At 40.5% G+C, this 16,403-nt stretch overlaps 1 protein-coding gene across 4 annotated transcripts in view; it reads right to left on the reverse strand.

The window, feature by feature from the left end:
- The window catches only part of LOC126183548 (uncharacterized), a 363,013-nt gene that overhangs the window by 188,637 nt on the left and 157,973 nt on the right, over positions 1-16,403 (reverse strand). For 3 of the 4 annotated variants that reach the window (XM_049925624.1, XM_049925623.1, XM_049925621.1), the window contains 4 exons: positions 12,558-12,599; positions 8,628-8,702; positions 7,859-7,933; positions 392-466 (listed from right to left, as the gene is read on the reverse strand). In XM_049925624.1, coding sequence (XP_049781581.1) covers positions 392-466; positions 7,859-7,933; positions 8,628-8,702; positions 12,558-12,599 — 267 coding nt within the window. The remainder of the gene's footprint in view (positions 1-391; positions 467-7,858; positions 7,934-8,627; positions 8,703-12,557; positions 12,600-16,403) is intronic. The other variant, XM_049925622.1, reaches the window with a different exon arrangement.

Here is a 16,403-nt window from a genome sequence, read left to right on the forward strand (position 1 = left end):
TCTTCAGGCGCTCCCTGAGATTGGTCCTCGGGTGGATCAGGTCCAGTATTTAAGCCGGGATGGTGCTTGGCACTCCATTTTTAATCAACGCCTCATCGAGCACTCTGTCTGCAGTCCACGCCGCATCCAGCTCTCCATCTACGGGCCATGCACACCTGCAGTGGCTCTCATTCCTCTCTCATGCCACAGATGCTTCGACCGCTGTACGCATCCAACTTAGCCATCCTCTGGTGTGGTGCCCGTCGTCTCATACTCTGTTTCACACCCGCACAGTAGCGAAAATTTAGAAAGCTTGACTGTTTTACAAGAACTAGATGCAGTGAATTAGCAGCTTGGGTTTTCATATAGTGATAATAATAAATAATCGACTAATTTCAGGAAAACAACTTACTACGTGTGAAACTTTCTTTCTGTATTTCCACAGTAGCTGAGCTTCGGGATGGCGAAGGACGGACATCTTCAGCACCTGTGGATTTGTAACAAAATTTTAAAAGGCAAAACTGTTCAATTTAGTTTATATAAATTAAAAAAAAAACACAAATATATTTAAGCAGTAAATACAAAATACTAAAACAAACAGGGCAGATAAAGAATAAATACTGAAGAAGAAACCAACAATAAAGAGAATATAGCACAAGCAGGTTAGACATTGGCAAGAGCAGTGAGGGAGAGGGGTGGACAGCCAGCAAAGTTTGAGGGAGGGCATGTGTGGAGGTGGCCAGAGGTGTGGGAGAGGAGGCGGAGAACTAGTGATGGGAACAAACAATTAAAAACAATTAACTCAGATGGTCATAGCTTTACATATCTGTAGGATTATTATTCATTCACTCTTTTGGAGTGAAACCAGACTGTAGAAGCAATCTGACACATTCAGTACTGATCTGTAACATTCAATTGTTTTGACCCTGTTAAGTCATTATTGTTTACTGCATTCTGTTATCACCAGTTGTCACTCTCATTGCAATTCTGATACCTGCTTTCTATTGACTGCCAGTAAGTAGTTTTTAGTTTAGTTCTTCATCCATGTCTATGAATAGGTGCTTTCTTAATAGTGATCTTTATGTCGTGACCACAATGCCTAAATGCTCAGTGGTGTGGGAATGAAAGAAATCATATGACTAAATAAAAAGTGATCCTCAAGATAAATTCAATATCGTATAAAATATTGAAAGGATGTTTCACACTATGAAACAACATTAATTAAATAAAGTCAAGAAAATTAATGAATGAAGACAAATATTTCTAGCGAAACAAAATACTTCTGAAAAGTGACAGTACCTACATAAAAAGCAAGTGATTAAGTCACCTAAAAATTAAAAATAATTTATCTTATATGCTTTCCGTTCACGTCACCTCAGCATTGAACAAAATCGAATTAATGGTCATTTGTGCACATCAGCGAGACGAGGGAGAGAGAGCTTCAATAAATTTAATTAAAAAAGCAACTGTTTATTCATAATGTAGCACCACTAACTCTTCATTTATAATTTAGCACCAGTTATTAAACTTTTGAAACAAACAAAAAATTCACATTTATGAGAAATTTGTGTTTCAGTAAATAAATACGTACAATTTTGAAAATACTGCATTTTTAGAAATATACTTTTTAGTCACCTCTCCTTGAAATAAAATACATTTTTGCCTGAAAAAGTTGGCAACCCGAGTCATGGTTCATGTACAAGTGAAAAACATGAAAAGTATGCAAACAAATGAAATTTCTAGTACCACACCCTCAAAAACATATTTTTTTACTACAGATATGTAGATGATGTCATCATTTTAACCAAAGGCACAGAAAATGATATCAATGAGTTAACCAATTATTAAACAGCTTCCATGAAAATGTAAAGTTCATAGTTGAGCACCAAGCAGGTGACACCATAAACTTTCTAGACTTGACCATTAGAATAATGGATAATACAATAACTTGAAATTTATCAACAACCTATCATGACACAGACTACCATTCACAAAACCTCTCTCGTCACCCCACAGCCCACAAAATAGTAGCATTCCACTACATGGTCAATGGAGCAGTCGAACTACCACTCTCTGAAGTTAATTACAAACAAGAAATGGAAATAATACAACAAACAGCCACTGCAAATAGCTCTAATAGCCCAACAATTAAAGCACAAAATGCAAACACAAAGAAAGATCTTCCATACAATCCCATTTCTGGGTAGTATTTCACATCAGATTTGTAATGTCTTCAAATCAAAAGTCCTAAATGTATCTTTCACTACCGACAGCAAGACTGGCCAGTGGGTAACTTATAACAACAACACAAAGAAACCCACTACACAATACAAGTGTGTACAAAATAGAATGTTTGGACTGCAACTGTTTCATTCATAAACATTCAAACCTACAATTACCATAAATTGGTTATTTACATGTTTCCATAATATTTTCTAAATGAACAATGGAATAGCCTGACTTGCAAAATCTAACAGACCCATCATACCAACAGTTTGTATCACCTGTCAGTACACAGATATGAATATATTATTTTAAACCATAATCAATGTATTGGTTGGTTGAAACTTCCTGGCAGATTAAAACTGTGTGCTGCACCAAAACTCAAACTCGGGGCCTGTCCCTTTCGCAGGCAAGTGCTCTACCATCTGAGCTACCCAAGCACGACTCACAACCTGTCCTCACAGCTTCAATTCTGCCAGTACCTCATCTCCTACCTTCCAAACTTCACAGAAGCTCTTCTGTGAACCTTGCGGAACTAGCACTCCTGGAAGAAAGGATACTCACATCAGCACACACTCCACTGCAGTGCGAAAATCTCATTCTGAAAACGTCCCCCAGGCTGTGGCTAAGCCATGTCTCTGCAATATCCTTTCTTCCAGGAGTGCTAGTTCTGCAAGGTTCACAGAAGAGCTTCTGTGAAGTTTGGAATGTAGGAGACGAGGTACTGGCAGAATTTAAGCTGTGAGGACGGACTGCGAGTCATGCTTGGGTAGCTCATATGGTAGAGCACTTGCCCGTGAAAGGCAATTTCAAGTCTCGGTCCGGCACACAGTTTTAATCTTCCAGGTAGTTTCGTATCAGTGCACACTCCTCTGCAGAGTGAAAATCTCATACTGGTTGGTTGGTTGATTGATTTGGAGAGGGGACCAAAAAGTGAGGTCATCGGTCCCATCGGATTAGGAAAGAATGGGGAAGGAAGTCGGCAGTGGCCTTTTAAAAGAACCTTCCCAGCATTTGCCAGAAGCTATTTAGGGAAATCACAGGAAACATAAATCACGATAGCCAGACGTGGGGCTTGAACCACCATCCTCCCAAGTGCAATTCCATTGTGCTAACCACTGCGCCACCTCGCTCGGTAATCAATGTAGTACTTCAACTTTTACTCAGCTATAATATGTAACAGATTTAATCTTAACAACCCACTGCTTTGGCATACCAAAAGTCTTTGCTTTCCTTCTGTCACTCCTTTCATCCTCTCTCTCTCTGAACCCCCCCCCCCCCCACCTCCTCCCCCCCCCCCCACACACACACACACACAATGTAACATAGTAATTAAAGTAAACTGTTATTTATGTACAATTTTGCCACTGTTTGCAACGTAATCATTACACATATTGTTTTCAGCATATCACCTGATTATATAAATGTGTATAAAGTACTATGCTATAAAAACCTGACACAAAAGAATGTGTTTCCCTCTGGAGATATTTACACCAACACATCTATTCATCTACACAACCAAAGATTTCTACAATGCTTTAAGACTTGCTCTGAAATAGTCTTTTGTTTTGTTATAACAGGTGCATTGAAACAGCACTGGTAATATTTTTTAATTTTAGGGTTGTATTAGTCAGATGTTTCGTTGCTGTTTTGGTAAACATGTCTGAAATGTACCCATACAATGGTAGCCATACTAGATGTCTAGTACGTCATTAGTTGTCAAAAAGGTTACATATGTGGGGTTGCGAGTATCAATTATTGATTTGTTTTAAAACTAGATTCGAGAATTTTGCTATAAAAATGGGAAAAATGTAAAAAAAATTAGAAATGTTGAATATTGCTTTTGGTGGGTCTGCTGTAGTAAAACAAGGGTTTACAAGTGGTGTAAGCATTTCAAAGATGGCCATGAAGACACTGATGACACTGAAAACGACAAGTGTTTTGGACACCCCCGCACATACAGCAACAACCAATGCAAATGTGGCAAAAGTGAAAGAAATGAGTATGAACGAGCGCCGAATAACAATCGGAGAAGTTGCTGATGATGGTGTATTAACTGGCTCAATTGGCTCATGCCATGAAGTCTCTTCAGATGTTGTGTGTATGAAATGTGTAATAGCAAAATTACTGCCAAATGCAACTGTTCATTAATGTTCACTTCATTTCATTGCTTGTTTGTGAATTTTTGGCAAGAAACAACACTGTAATGATGAAGCAGTCTTCACATTTGAAAGATATGGCCCCAACATAAATTTTTTCTGTTTCCAGAAAGTAAAGACAATCTTAAAGGGCAGTCATTTTACAAGCATAGATGGGATAAAAACCACATTGCTGAAACAGCTAAGTACTATCCCAAGGATCGAACTGCAGAAGTGTTTCAGGGATTGGAGAAGCACTGGCATACGTGTGTAATATCTGATTCGGACAGCTCTGAAGGAGGTAACATTAATACAGACAAATAAAACAACTTACTTCCAAAAAATGAAAATTCCCAATACTTTTTGAACACACCTCATACATTCTTTGCACATATTTGTTTCTAGGCATCATCTCTGTTCACCCAGTACTCACAAACTGAGATGGTTTATATGTGACGTATCATGATAGAGAAAGGAGTCTGTGACCACTGGAGGTATTCTACTTTAGTTATTTTACTTTCACATTTACATTTATGTTCAATCTTTAGTCACAGATCTCCACAGAGCCATGCTCTGAAATAATGTTTTGTTTTTATCTACTAGACGATAACATAGACACACCATGACTCCAAAGTAATAAAACAACACATAAAAGGCCGGCAGAAAAAAATATGGTGAATATATTTCTTTTTAGCAGCCACAGTTGACACTGCAACCATTTTATGTAATTTCTCTGCTAGTCTGATCCACTGAGATAGACAGCATCAAGTTGGAAAATGTTCTGACTTGTCAGTAAGCACCCAGAGAAGCTAGAATGAGGTTGTGTTTACTGTGTCTGTTGCACATCATGGATTTCAAACAATGTGTGAACATTAAGTTATGTTTCAATTTTCAAGAAAGTATCAAAGAAACACATGAATTGTTGAAAGTATTGTATGGCAATAATGCTGTAACTCTGAAGACAGTTTGCCAGAGATATGACCCATTTAAATACACAAATGAGTTGGTATTAGATGAGCAACATTGAGGACATCCATCAACCTCAAAAACAGAAGAAAATGTGTAAGAAGTGGCAAAAATTGTTCGTTCAAACAGGCTAATAACTATTCCAGAGCTTACCAAAAAACTTAGCATCTTGTACAGGTCCATGCAAAGCATTTTAACTGATAATTTGAAAATGTGCTGAGTAAGTGTAAAATTTGTTTCCAGACTTTTTTGAGTGATGAATAGAAGAAAAATCGTGTGTCAGTCTGCACACAGTTTGAAGGATTGTCTTCATTCAGATCCGGGCTTCATGTCCACAATTGTAACCATAGAGAAAACTTAGGTATATGGGTATGACCCAGAAACAAAAATGGAAAGTTCCGAATCGAAAAGCAATGAATCTCCTTGTTCTAAAAAAGCACACTTGCCAAAAATCGAATACCAAAGTCATTCTCTCTCTCTCTCTCTCTCTCTCTATCTCTCTATCTCTCTCTCTCCCTCCCTCTCTCTCTCTCTCTCTCTCTCTCTCTTTTAAATAATTGAGACAAGGGGATGTACTGTCCCCAGTGTTCTTCAATTGTGCTCTTGAAAAAGTTGTTAGAGAATGGAAAAAAGCAGGTGCACCAGCACACAGACTGGGACCAAGACATAAGGGCATAGAATTAGACTGTTTAGCATTTGCTGATGACATGGCACTGATCACACAAGACATTACCGATGCACAGAAACAGCTAGAATTATTACAAGAACAGGCAGCTAAAATAGGATTACAAATTTCATTTGAAAAAACAAAATTTATGACTGACGTCAAAGATGCACCTTCTGATTTCAAAATTGGTAATAACTACATCTCTCGAGTAAAAGAATTTAAATATTTAGGTGAATGGATTGCAGAAAATTGTAATGAAAAGAAATCTGTCAGATCAAGGGTCCAGAAAATGGAGACGGCGCTTCAGTTAACAAAAAGCATTTACAATAAAAAAGAGTCTCTCGTGGAACTGCAAAATACGACACTATACAACAGTAATTAGACCCGAAGCTCTCTACGCATCTGAGACACTAAACCTTCAACACAGAACACTAAAAGAGGAATTAGAAGTGAAAGAACGTAAGATAATGAGGAAAATCCTAGGACCAAGAACTAAAGATGGGGTACATTATCCAAAACCCAATGCAGAAATATTGGGAACAGATGGAAGTCAGATGGTGCTAAATCTGGACTGTATGGAAGATGCCATACGGTGGTGAGATTCACTCTCTGAAGTTCTCCTGTGGTGGCACGTGAAGTGTGTGGTTTGGCATTGTCATGCTGCAGAAAAATATTTCCCTTTTCCTTTCGGACCCTTGTTAGCCGTTGTTTCAGAGTTCACAGCATTGTGATGTAACGATCTGAATTTATTGTTGTTCCACAATCAAGGAAATCAACAGGGATAACACCATCTGCATCTCAGAACACTGTGGTCATGATTTTTCCAGCTGAGGGCTGTGTCTTGAATTTCTTTTTCTGGGGCAAGTCTTTGTGTCGATATTCCATAGACTGATGTTTTGTCTCCTGTCACAATTGAATGGAGAAAGGCATCATCTTCATTCTCATAACATGAGAGGAGTTCCTGGGAAATTTCAAGTCTGTGCACTTTCATTTCAGTAGTCAGCATCTGGGGTACCAATCGTACACAAATCTTCCGATAGCCAAGCAAAGCAATAATGTGACCCACACATTCTTGTGAAATGCCAATTGTGCTTGCAATTTCTCTCTGAGTGATACAACGATCATCCTGAATCAATCTGTCAAGATTTTGCTTGTGAAACTCGGTGGCTGCTGTCACAGGACGTCCAACTCTTTATTTGTCATGCAGGTCACATGTTCCCACCTCAGCACCTTTAAACTTACTCGCCCGAAGATGCACACTACTCACATCAATACAATCATTATAAACTGCTTTCATTCTCTGATGAATCTTGTTTGGTGTGACACCTTCTGCTGTCAAGAATTCAATGACTGCACGTTGTTTAAATCGCACTGACCGACAGTTTGCGCAGGGTTCTATACTTTGCACTGTAACAACACAACCATTCAATGCTAACGCTTCCCGCCAACTGGAGTTGTAGAGAAGAGGTTACAGAACATACCAATGCTGCCAACTGTTGAAGAGTTATGAAGGTGGAGGCATTACTTTTCAGTCAACTCTCGTAGTTTATTCTATAATTTATGTATCACAAATTGAACACAAATTAGAAATGTCTTTAAAACAGTACAAAATCATTATGCAACTAATTTTGATTATTATCAATTAAGCAAAGCTGTTCTAGTGATACCAAATGAGTAATTTTTAATAACATTTCGTGTTAAGAGAATATCATGATTTCCATTGAATGCTCATTCTTAAGATATGAGCTGGGACTATACATACATTACAAAAGATTATTTTACATGTCAAAACCAATGCATTTCTTGCTTTAGGTTTAAAAACACATTGTGTCTTCAAACACAGCAAAATTAAAGGTCAACAACTAATTTCAAGAACACAACTTACCACCTTTCATATCTTCAGTCCATGCTGTAACACTAACTGATGCCCTAGATGGTGGTTGGCGGACATCTCCAGTATCTGTGGATATGTAACAAAATTTTAAACACTGCAAATGTTGAACTCTTTCTAAACAAATTAACATAACAGAGAGATCTACTTAAAAAAATATATATATCAAATGCAAAAGAAGGGTGAAAGCATAAACAGTGACATGAAGTAAAATGAAAATGAAATAGGTTAGTTAGCAGAGGACATGCTGAGCAATCTCGTTGTGTGGTGAAATGAGTACAAAAAGAAAGGTAGAATGCATATTAGGACAAAGGGACAGGAGGGATGAAAGGAGAAGAGATGAGGAAGAAAACAGGAAGGGTGAAGGGGCAGGCAAGAAGATGAAGACAATCATAACATTTTACTGGTAAAGATTCTACTTATAAATTCACCATGCTCATTTCAGAATGACATGCAATTGCTATAAAGATTATATGTGCGGAGTGCTTTCCCACATACATATGTAGTATTTCAGTATCATAATTTCCACAGACACATAATTAAAAAATAGCTAGTACCAATTTCATGAGTTGTTCCAAAAACAACGAAGGATTTCTCCTGAGAAGAAAGTTATTTTATTTTATGTCGCTTGACTAATGCGATCTTAATAATGAAATTTCAGAAATTATGAACAGGTTTAATAACACTAGATGCAATGCGCTAGCACCTTGTCTACTTGCATAATAATCACAGTTCACCAAATTATTTCAAGTGTACAACTTACTGTGTATCGTAGCTTCAGTCTCTCTCGTCACACTAACAGATCTTGTAAATGGAGACGAACGGATATCTACAGAACCTACAAATTTGTAAAAAAATTAGTAAAGCAATAGACACATTCACTTCACAGGAACTGAATAAGAAACCAAGAGTACAAGGAAAATAAATACGAACACACTTGAGAAGTACGAAATAATAGTGGACCAGAAGCGAGCAAAAAAAGCCCAGAGAGAAGGATAAGAGGGTGAAACACGTTTCAGCCAAAAGGGAGATGGGAGAATGTGGGAGTAGGAGGATATGCCTGAAGAGTGGGAGGAGATAGAACAGAATTGGCAAGTACAGGGAAAAGTGCAGAATGAAAGGGGATATGAAGAATGAGGAAAAATGGAGTAGGTAGAGAGACCTGATCTGTGGATCCTGAGAAAAAGAAGAGTGTGAGAGTGGGGTGGGCTGGGAGAGTGGTGGCATGGGCAGGGCAGTGTGGGAGGGTGGGGCAAGAGTTGGCCCAGGCTGGTTCTTGGGGCAGGGCAGGGCTAGAGGTAGCATGACAGGACAGCACTGGTGGGAGTAACATGAAGGGAAGGGTGGATGGGAGGCCAAGCGGTGGCAGGAAAGTTATTGGGGCCAAATGAGGCAAGGGTGGGAAGGGAAACTGGGGCATAAGAGGCATGGGTGGAATGGGAGAGTGAGGGGCAGGGACCAATTGTAAGGTCAGGGCGAGGCATAGAGGGTGGCCTGGTTAATTAGGTGCAGGGAGGTTGAGCTGGGATATTTGGGGCAGGGCAGGGTGGGATGGCGAGGCTGTAAGGGGACAGCAGGGCAACGTAGGCCGACAACGGCACCGCAGGGTGGCGTGGGTCATGGACAGGACGACTGGTCGGCGTGGGCCACAGATGGGATGGCAGGGCGAGCGAGGCAGGCACTGTACAGGACTGCTGGGCGGTGTGGGCCGGGACAGAAAGACTGGGCCAGGGATGGGAAGGATGTGTGGGGTAGGTTAGGGACAGCTAGGTAGTATGGGGTGGTATGGAGGAAGTTAGGTGTTAAGCATGTGGGGTGGGGTGGGGTAGGTCAGTGCTGTGTGGAGAGTTCTAGGTGGGTATGGTGTAGTGTGCTTTGGGAAATTGGGGTTGGGGGGAGCGTGAGCAATGAGCATGCATGTTGCCCGTTAGCACTGATAAGTGCAGATCATCAAATAATTTCAGCTATACAACTTATCACCTGTCGCAAATTCAGGCTCTCTCTTCACAGTAACTGTTCTTTTAAATGGAGAGGAGCGGGTATCTGGAACTCCTATGGATTTGGAACAAAATTGGAAATGAAATATACAGATACACTTAATGGTAGAAACTTATCAAGAAACCAACAGTTCAAAGGTAAGTACATACACATACAAAAATAAATTAAAATCGCTCAAAAGAGGAAAGGCCACTGGACCTGATGGGATACCACTTGATTTTACACAGAGTACGCGAAGGAACTTGCCCCCCTTCTTGCAGCGGTGTACCGTAGGTCTCTAGAAGAGCGTAGAATTCCAAAAGATTGAAAAAGGGCACAGGTCATCCCCGTTTTCAAGAAGGGACATCGAACAGATGTGCAGAACTATAGACCTATATCTCTAACGTCGATCAGTTGTAGAATTTTGGAACACGTATTATGTTCGAATATAATGACTTTTCTAGAGACTAGAAATCTACTCTGCAAGAATCAGCATTGGTTTCAAAAAAGATGATCGTGTGAAACCCAGCTCGCGCTATTCATCCACGAGACCCAGAGGGCCATAGACACGGGTTCCAGGTACATGTCATGTTTCTTGACTTAGGCAAGGCATTTGATACAGTTCCCCACAGTTGTTTAATGAACAAAGTAAGAGCATATGGACTATCAGACCAATTGTGTGATTGGACTGAAGAGTTCCTAGATAACATAACGCAGCATGTCATTCTCAATGGAGAGAAGTCTTCCGAAGTAAGAGTGATTTCAGGAGGGCCATACGGGATTGTCATAGGACCGTTGCTATTCACAATATATATAAACGACGTTGTGGATAACATCAGAAGTTCTCTGAGGCTATTTTCGGGTGATGCTTTAGTATATCAAGAGGTTGTAACAATGGAAAATTGTACTGAAATGCAGGAGGATCTGCAATGAATTGACGCATGGTGCAGGGAAAGGCAATTGAATCTCAATGTAGACAAGTGTAATGTGCTGCGAATACATAGAAAGAAAGATCCTTTATCATTTAGCTACAATATAGCAGGTCAGCAACTGGGAACAGTTAATTCCATAAATTATCTGGGAGTAGGCATTAGGAGTGATTTAAAATGGAATGACAATATAAAATTAATCGTCGGTAAAGCAGATGCCAGACTGAGATTCATTGAAAGAATCCTAAGGAAATGCAGTCCGAAAACAAAGGAAGTAGGTTACAGTACACTTGTTTGCCCACTGCTTGAATGCTGCTCACATGTGTGGGATCCGTACCAGATAGGGTTGATAGAAGAGAGAGAGAAGATCCAACGGAGAGCAGTGCACTTCGTTACAGGATCATTTAGTAATCACAAAAGCATTACGGAGATGACAGATAAACTTCAGTGGAAGACTCTGCAAGAGAGACGCTCGGGCTTTGGTACGGGCTTTTGTTGAAGTTTCGAGAACATACCTTCACCGAGGAGTCAAGCAATATATTGCTCCCACCTATGTATATCTCGCGAAGAGACCATGAGGATAAAATCAGAGAGATTTGAGCCCACACAGAGGCATACCGACAATCTTTCTTTCCATGAACAATACGAGACTGGAATAGAAGGGAGAACCGATAGAGGTACTCAAGGTACCCTCCGCCACACACTGTCAGGTGGCTTGCACAGTATTGATGTAGATGTAAGTAATAGTGGGCCAGAAGTGAGATGGAAAAAAAGAGGCCTGGACTGTAGGACAAGAGGGTGAAATGTTTCTGGCTAAGAGGGCAGGAACAAAACGAGTGTGAGTATACATGCCTGGAAAGTGAGAGAGTGAATGAATCAAAGGACAGAGTTGTAGGGGACCAAACAGCAAAATCATCAGACCCTTGGTGAAGAGAGAATTCATCTATAGTTGGTGATGTCAACTAGAATTTAGACTGAGTTATGAAAGTATGTAGGAGTGATAATATTGAGGCTTTGAAAGCAATATTGGTGTGAAAGCTGAGAAATAATTTTAGGAGAAGTAAAAATACATAGGTCTGGCTGATACACTGATCAAACATAAGAGAAACAGAAACAGAAAATATGGTGCAAGATAAAGAAGCAGCTAAATGCATTTAAAATCAATTGAAACTGGGCTAAAGAGGTATGACCAAGGCAGCTGGTAAAGGAGGTAGTGTCAAAGGTCCTCCAAATCCAGCACAGGAGCAGATGTGCTCCAACCCCAGACACATCAGCTTCACCCTGAAGGTAGTTTAAAATGTTATATCTGAGAATAAAAACACTTTCATGAAGAAAATTGAGAACAAGTTCAATTGCCTGCTAGTCACCCACCAATATTAGAAGCAAACAACCCAAAAGACCATGCCAAGCATAGAGCCCCAGAGGAAAGGGGCATTCCACCACGATGTGCGCTACTGTCTGTAAGACTCCGCAACCAGAACATGGGGATGGTTTGGTAACATAAAATAAAACTCTGGGTTAAACTAATATAACCAATGCAGAGACGACATAAAACAGAGTGCCTAGGTGGTGTGGGCCAGGTGTCGGTGGGGTGGGATGGAAAAAGTTTGGAGTGCGGCGTATGGGGTGGGATGGGGAAAGCAAGGTGTGTGGTGAGTAGGGAGATCTAGGTGGTGCAGGGTGCTTTGGGGAATTGGGATTGTGGGCAAGGTGAGCAACGAGCTTGCACCTTGTCTGTTACCAGTGATAACTGCAGATCATCAAACAATTTCAGCTATACAACTTACCATCTGTTCTTTTAAATGGAGAGGAGAGGATATCTGCAATTCCTGTGGATTGGGAACAAAATTAGAAAGTAAATAAACAGATACACTTAATGGTAGAAACTAAACAAGAAACCAAAAATACAAGGTAAGTACATACGCACATAGAAATAAATTACCAGTGGGTATGAAGTGAGCTGGAAAAAGAGGCCTGCACTGGAAGACAAGAGGGCGAAATACAGTCTGGCTAAGAGGGAGAGAAAATTTCAAATTCTTCTCACACTGCTAAAGCTGGCTTCTGTGCACATCAATGTTCTTCTCATCGGCTGACAGAGAGTGTGTTGAGGAACTATTTTTACTTATATTTGGTTTGTGCGTGATTGACAGTGCCCGTACAAATCCCCTATCTTTTCACTGTCCATTCTCGCCACTTTCCCAAATGATAATGCAATGATGAGGACAACACAAACACCCAATCCCTGGGCAGAGAAAATCCCCGACCCAGCTGGGAATCAAACTCGAGACCCCTTCATCCAGAGGCAGCACCACTAGCCACTACACCACAAGCTACCTGGCCATTGACCTCCATCTGTGCGAAAGGGCACAGGTTGTCTGAACTCTTATGGGAATCATCACCTTAGTTGGCGTGTGTAATGAGTAGATGGGCAAATATCTATTAGGAACATTACATATGTCAACTGTGGACAGTTGGGAATGTGGGTCTCATGGGAAGCGTGCAAGGGATAAGTCACTGCAGTCACGCTATTCTCCTCGGTTGCTCAGATGGATAGAGCATCTGCCAAGTAAGCAGGAGATCCCGGATTCCAGTCCCCGTCAGGGCGCACATTTTCAGCTGTCCCCACTGAGGTATATCAACATCATCTTTCGGCAGCTGAGGGGTATCGATTAATTATCATTTATTTTAGAGAAGCTGCACAGTCATCAATGGTATCTGTTCTTTCGAGAACAGTTACTATCTCCATATATAATTGTATCATGAATTTGGAAAGTGGATTTTGCTCCTATATAAGTGTTTCCACATTAACATGTTGTTGCTAACTGGGAGACGTTCACATCCGCTGTGTGTGCAAAACTCTTGTTGAGTCCATGAGCTATAGTTGCTGGTCTAATATCTTGTTCAGTCAGGGGTATTTGTAGAGTTTAGTGTCATGGAATCAAGGCAAGACTTGTACTGGCTTCGTTACAAGAGGAATGTGATATCCCTGCAAGCAGTCAAGTGACATCGAGTGAAGCTGGCAAATCATTGAGAGGACATTATTAGTAAGTCTGCTGTGTTTTAGTATTTAAAGTTTTCGTTCACCACCTTGTGAGAGGTTGGCTGAGTTAACTTTGTCTCATGGTCAAGCTGTCTTGTTTGTAGTGGTCGATGACATGAACTGTGCCAGAATAGAATCAGTGTGAACTTTGAGTTGCACTGCAAAGATTAATTTTTTGCTGCTTGTCCTTGTATTCCTTGAATGGCCTATAATGAACGTACTTTTGCCATACCTAGTTTAAGTTCTCTTGATTGATTTCAACCGCATTTGCTCCATTGTTTCATTGTAAATGACTGAGGAGAGCTTTCATTTGGGGCTTTTAGTTGGATCTCGTGCACATATTGCTCCCTCTATACTCGACTGTAACTGCGGGTGGTGCAATGCAGTTTTAGTCTCATTGTTGTGTTCTCTGGTAATGCATGATCACTGTCTACACCACATTGCCTAGTGCGTGTGTCTCTTAATCTATGGTTAAGAAAGTAAGAGATAAATTAGACATGCCTCCCTGCTCGTGGGTAAGCTACCACCATGTGCCAGAACCACCTTGGGTTATTTGGGCTAGTTAGTGCCTGCCTTGTGATAAAGGGCTAACCCCCAACAAGAATTAAGATCTAAAACTATGGTTATAGCTGATAGCATGAAAAGGTTAGTACTTGTTGAGTATAAGTCGTAAGATCTCATAGGGGCTAATTCCTTCATTTAACCCATTAAATGCTGTGGACGAGTTGATGTGTCATGCTCCACTCTACTCCATGTGTTTACATGTCGTGTTATGCCAACCTCTCACCGCTGCATACAACTTACTTCCACATTCCAACATAAATGCCTCTTGGTATGATATTATTTGTGAAAAACCTCATTTCGATATCTTGAACCATTTATGAAATGTGATGATTGTTGTGACCACACTATTCGCAATGTGCAGCGACAGAAATGGGTACATGTGCATGTCTGTCCACTGGATATAAAAATCAGTAACTCATGAATGAAAGGAGATATCATTCTGATCTCAACTTTAAGTAAAGTTTCAATATCTTACGAGGGTGGATTGAAAGGTTCTCGAAATCACCACCACAGGTCAGCACTGAAGCGAGTTGTTCACGTGATATTCATTGGACTGTTGTGTGTAAACACGTGCCATGACAGTGCTCTTGCAAGAGAGCTTTGGCAGTGACGTGACACTGTTGTCGTTCCCGCGAAGTGATTTGCAAAGATGGAAAAACTCGAGATTTGAGCAGTGATTAAGTACTTCGTAAAGAAAGATATGAAAGCAAAGGACATTCATGTCCAGACTCTGGACAAATGAATTTAAATTTGATCGGAAGAGCTTGATCATTGCAAATGTGCACAAAATTGTCATGGAGGATGGCCGATTGAAAGTGCGTGAAATTGCTCACACACTTGCCAGATGTCGTCTGAAAGGGTATCTGCCCTGGTAGCTGAATGGTTGGCGTGACGGAATGCCGTGTAAGGGGGCCTAGGTTCGATTCCCAGTTGGGTCGGAGATTTTCTCCGCTCAGGGACTCGATGTTGTGTTATCATCCTCAAGTTCTATCCCCATCGATGCGCAAGTCACCAAAGTGGCGTCAACTAAAAACACTTGCACCAAGCGACCGGTCTACCCAACGGGAGGCCCTGGTCACATGATTCTTGATGCTGGATCAAAAATGCATGAGAGTGGACACATCGGAACAATATTTGGCCCATTTTAGGAGAAACGAACAAGATTTTTTTGCGTCTGTTTGTGACCACAGATGAAACATGGCTGCACTACTATACCCAGAGACAGAACAACAGTCAAAGCAGTGGAAACATGCTGATTCTCCACCAACAAAAAAAGCAAAGACAATTCCTTTGGCGGGATAGGTCATGGCATCAGTGTTCTGGGATGCGAAAGGCGATTCTGTTTGTAGATTATCTCCCAACTGGGCAAACAATTACTGCAGATTACTATGCTAACCTCCTGGACAAACTGCAACTGAAGATACGTGAAAAAAGGTCAGGTTTAGCAAGAAAGAAAAGCATCTTCCATCAAGACAACGCACACCCACACACGTCGTCACCATGGCAAAATTACACAAACTAAGGTATGAATTGTTGCCACACCCGCCTTATTCACCTGATATGGCTCCGTCAGACTTCCATCTCATCCCAAAACTGAAAATGTTTCTTGGTAGATGAAGATTCACTTCAAACAAACAATTGATAGCCGGAGTTGACAACTATTTTTGCAGCCCTGGAGGAAACTCATTTTCGAGATGGGATCAAGGCACTGGAACATCGTTGGACCAAGTGCATTAATCTACAAGCAGACTACATTGAAAAATAAAAAAAAGTTTCAGTGATGTAAGTACTTTTTTCTATTCTTTTCGAAGAACTTTTCAAACCACCCTCATACCTACATTTCATACACTGCATTGTGTGAGCTAAAATCAATCATTAGCAAAGTTTAGGCAATGTCTTTTTACCTCTGCAGGCTCTTTAAAATATCATGCAATGTTTTGCTTAACTTGGTGTAACTATGGTATATAACAAAAAGAAATACAATCCTTTATCAAGCAAAGATGTCAGAGTGTAAACTGTGCAAAAAAAA

Source organism: Schistocerca cancellata, chromosome 4 (assembly GCF_023864275.1).
Source record: "Schistocerca cancellata isolate TAMUIC-IGC-003103 chromosome 4, iqSchCanc2.1, whole genome shotgun sequence".
Taxonomy (NCBI): Eukaryota; Metazoa; Arthropoda; class Insecta; order Orthoptera; family Acrididae; genus Schistocerca; species Schistocerca cancellata.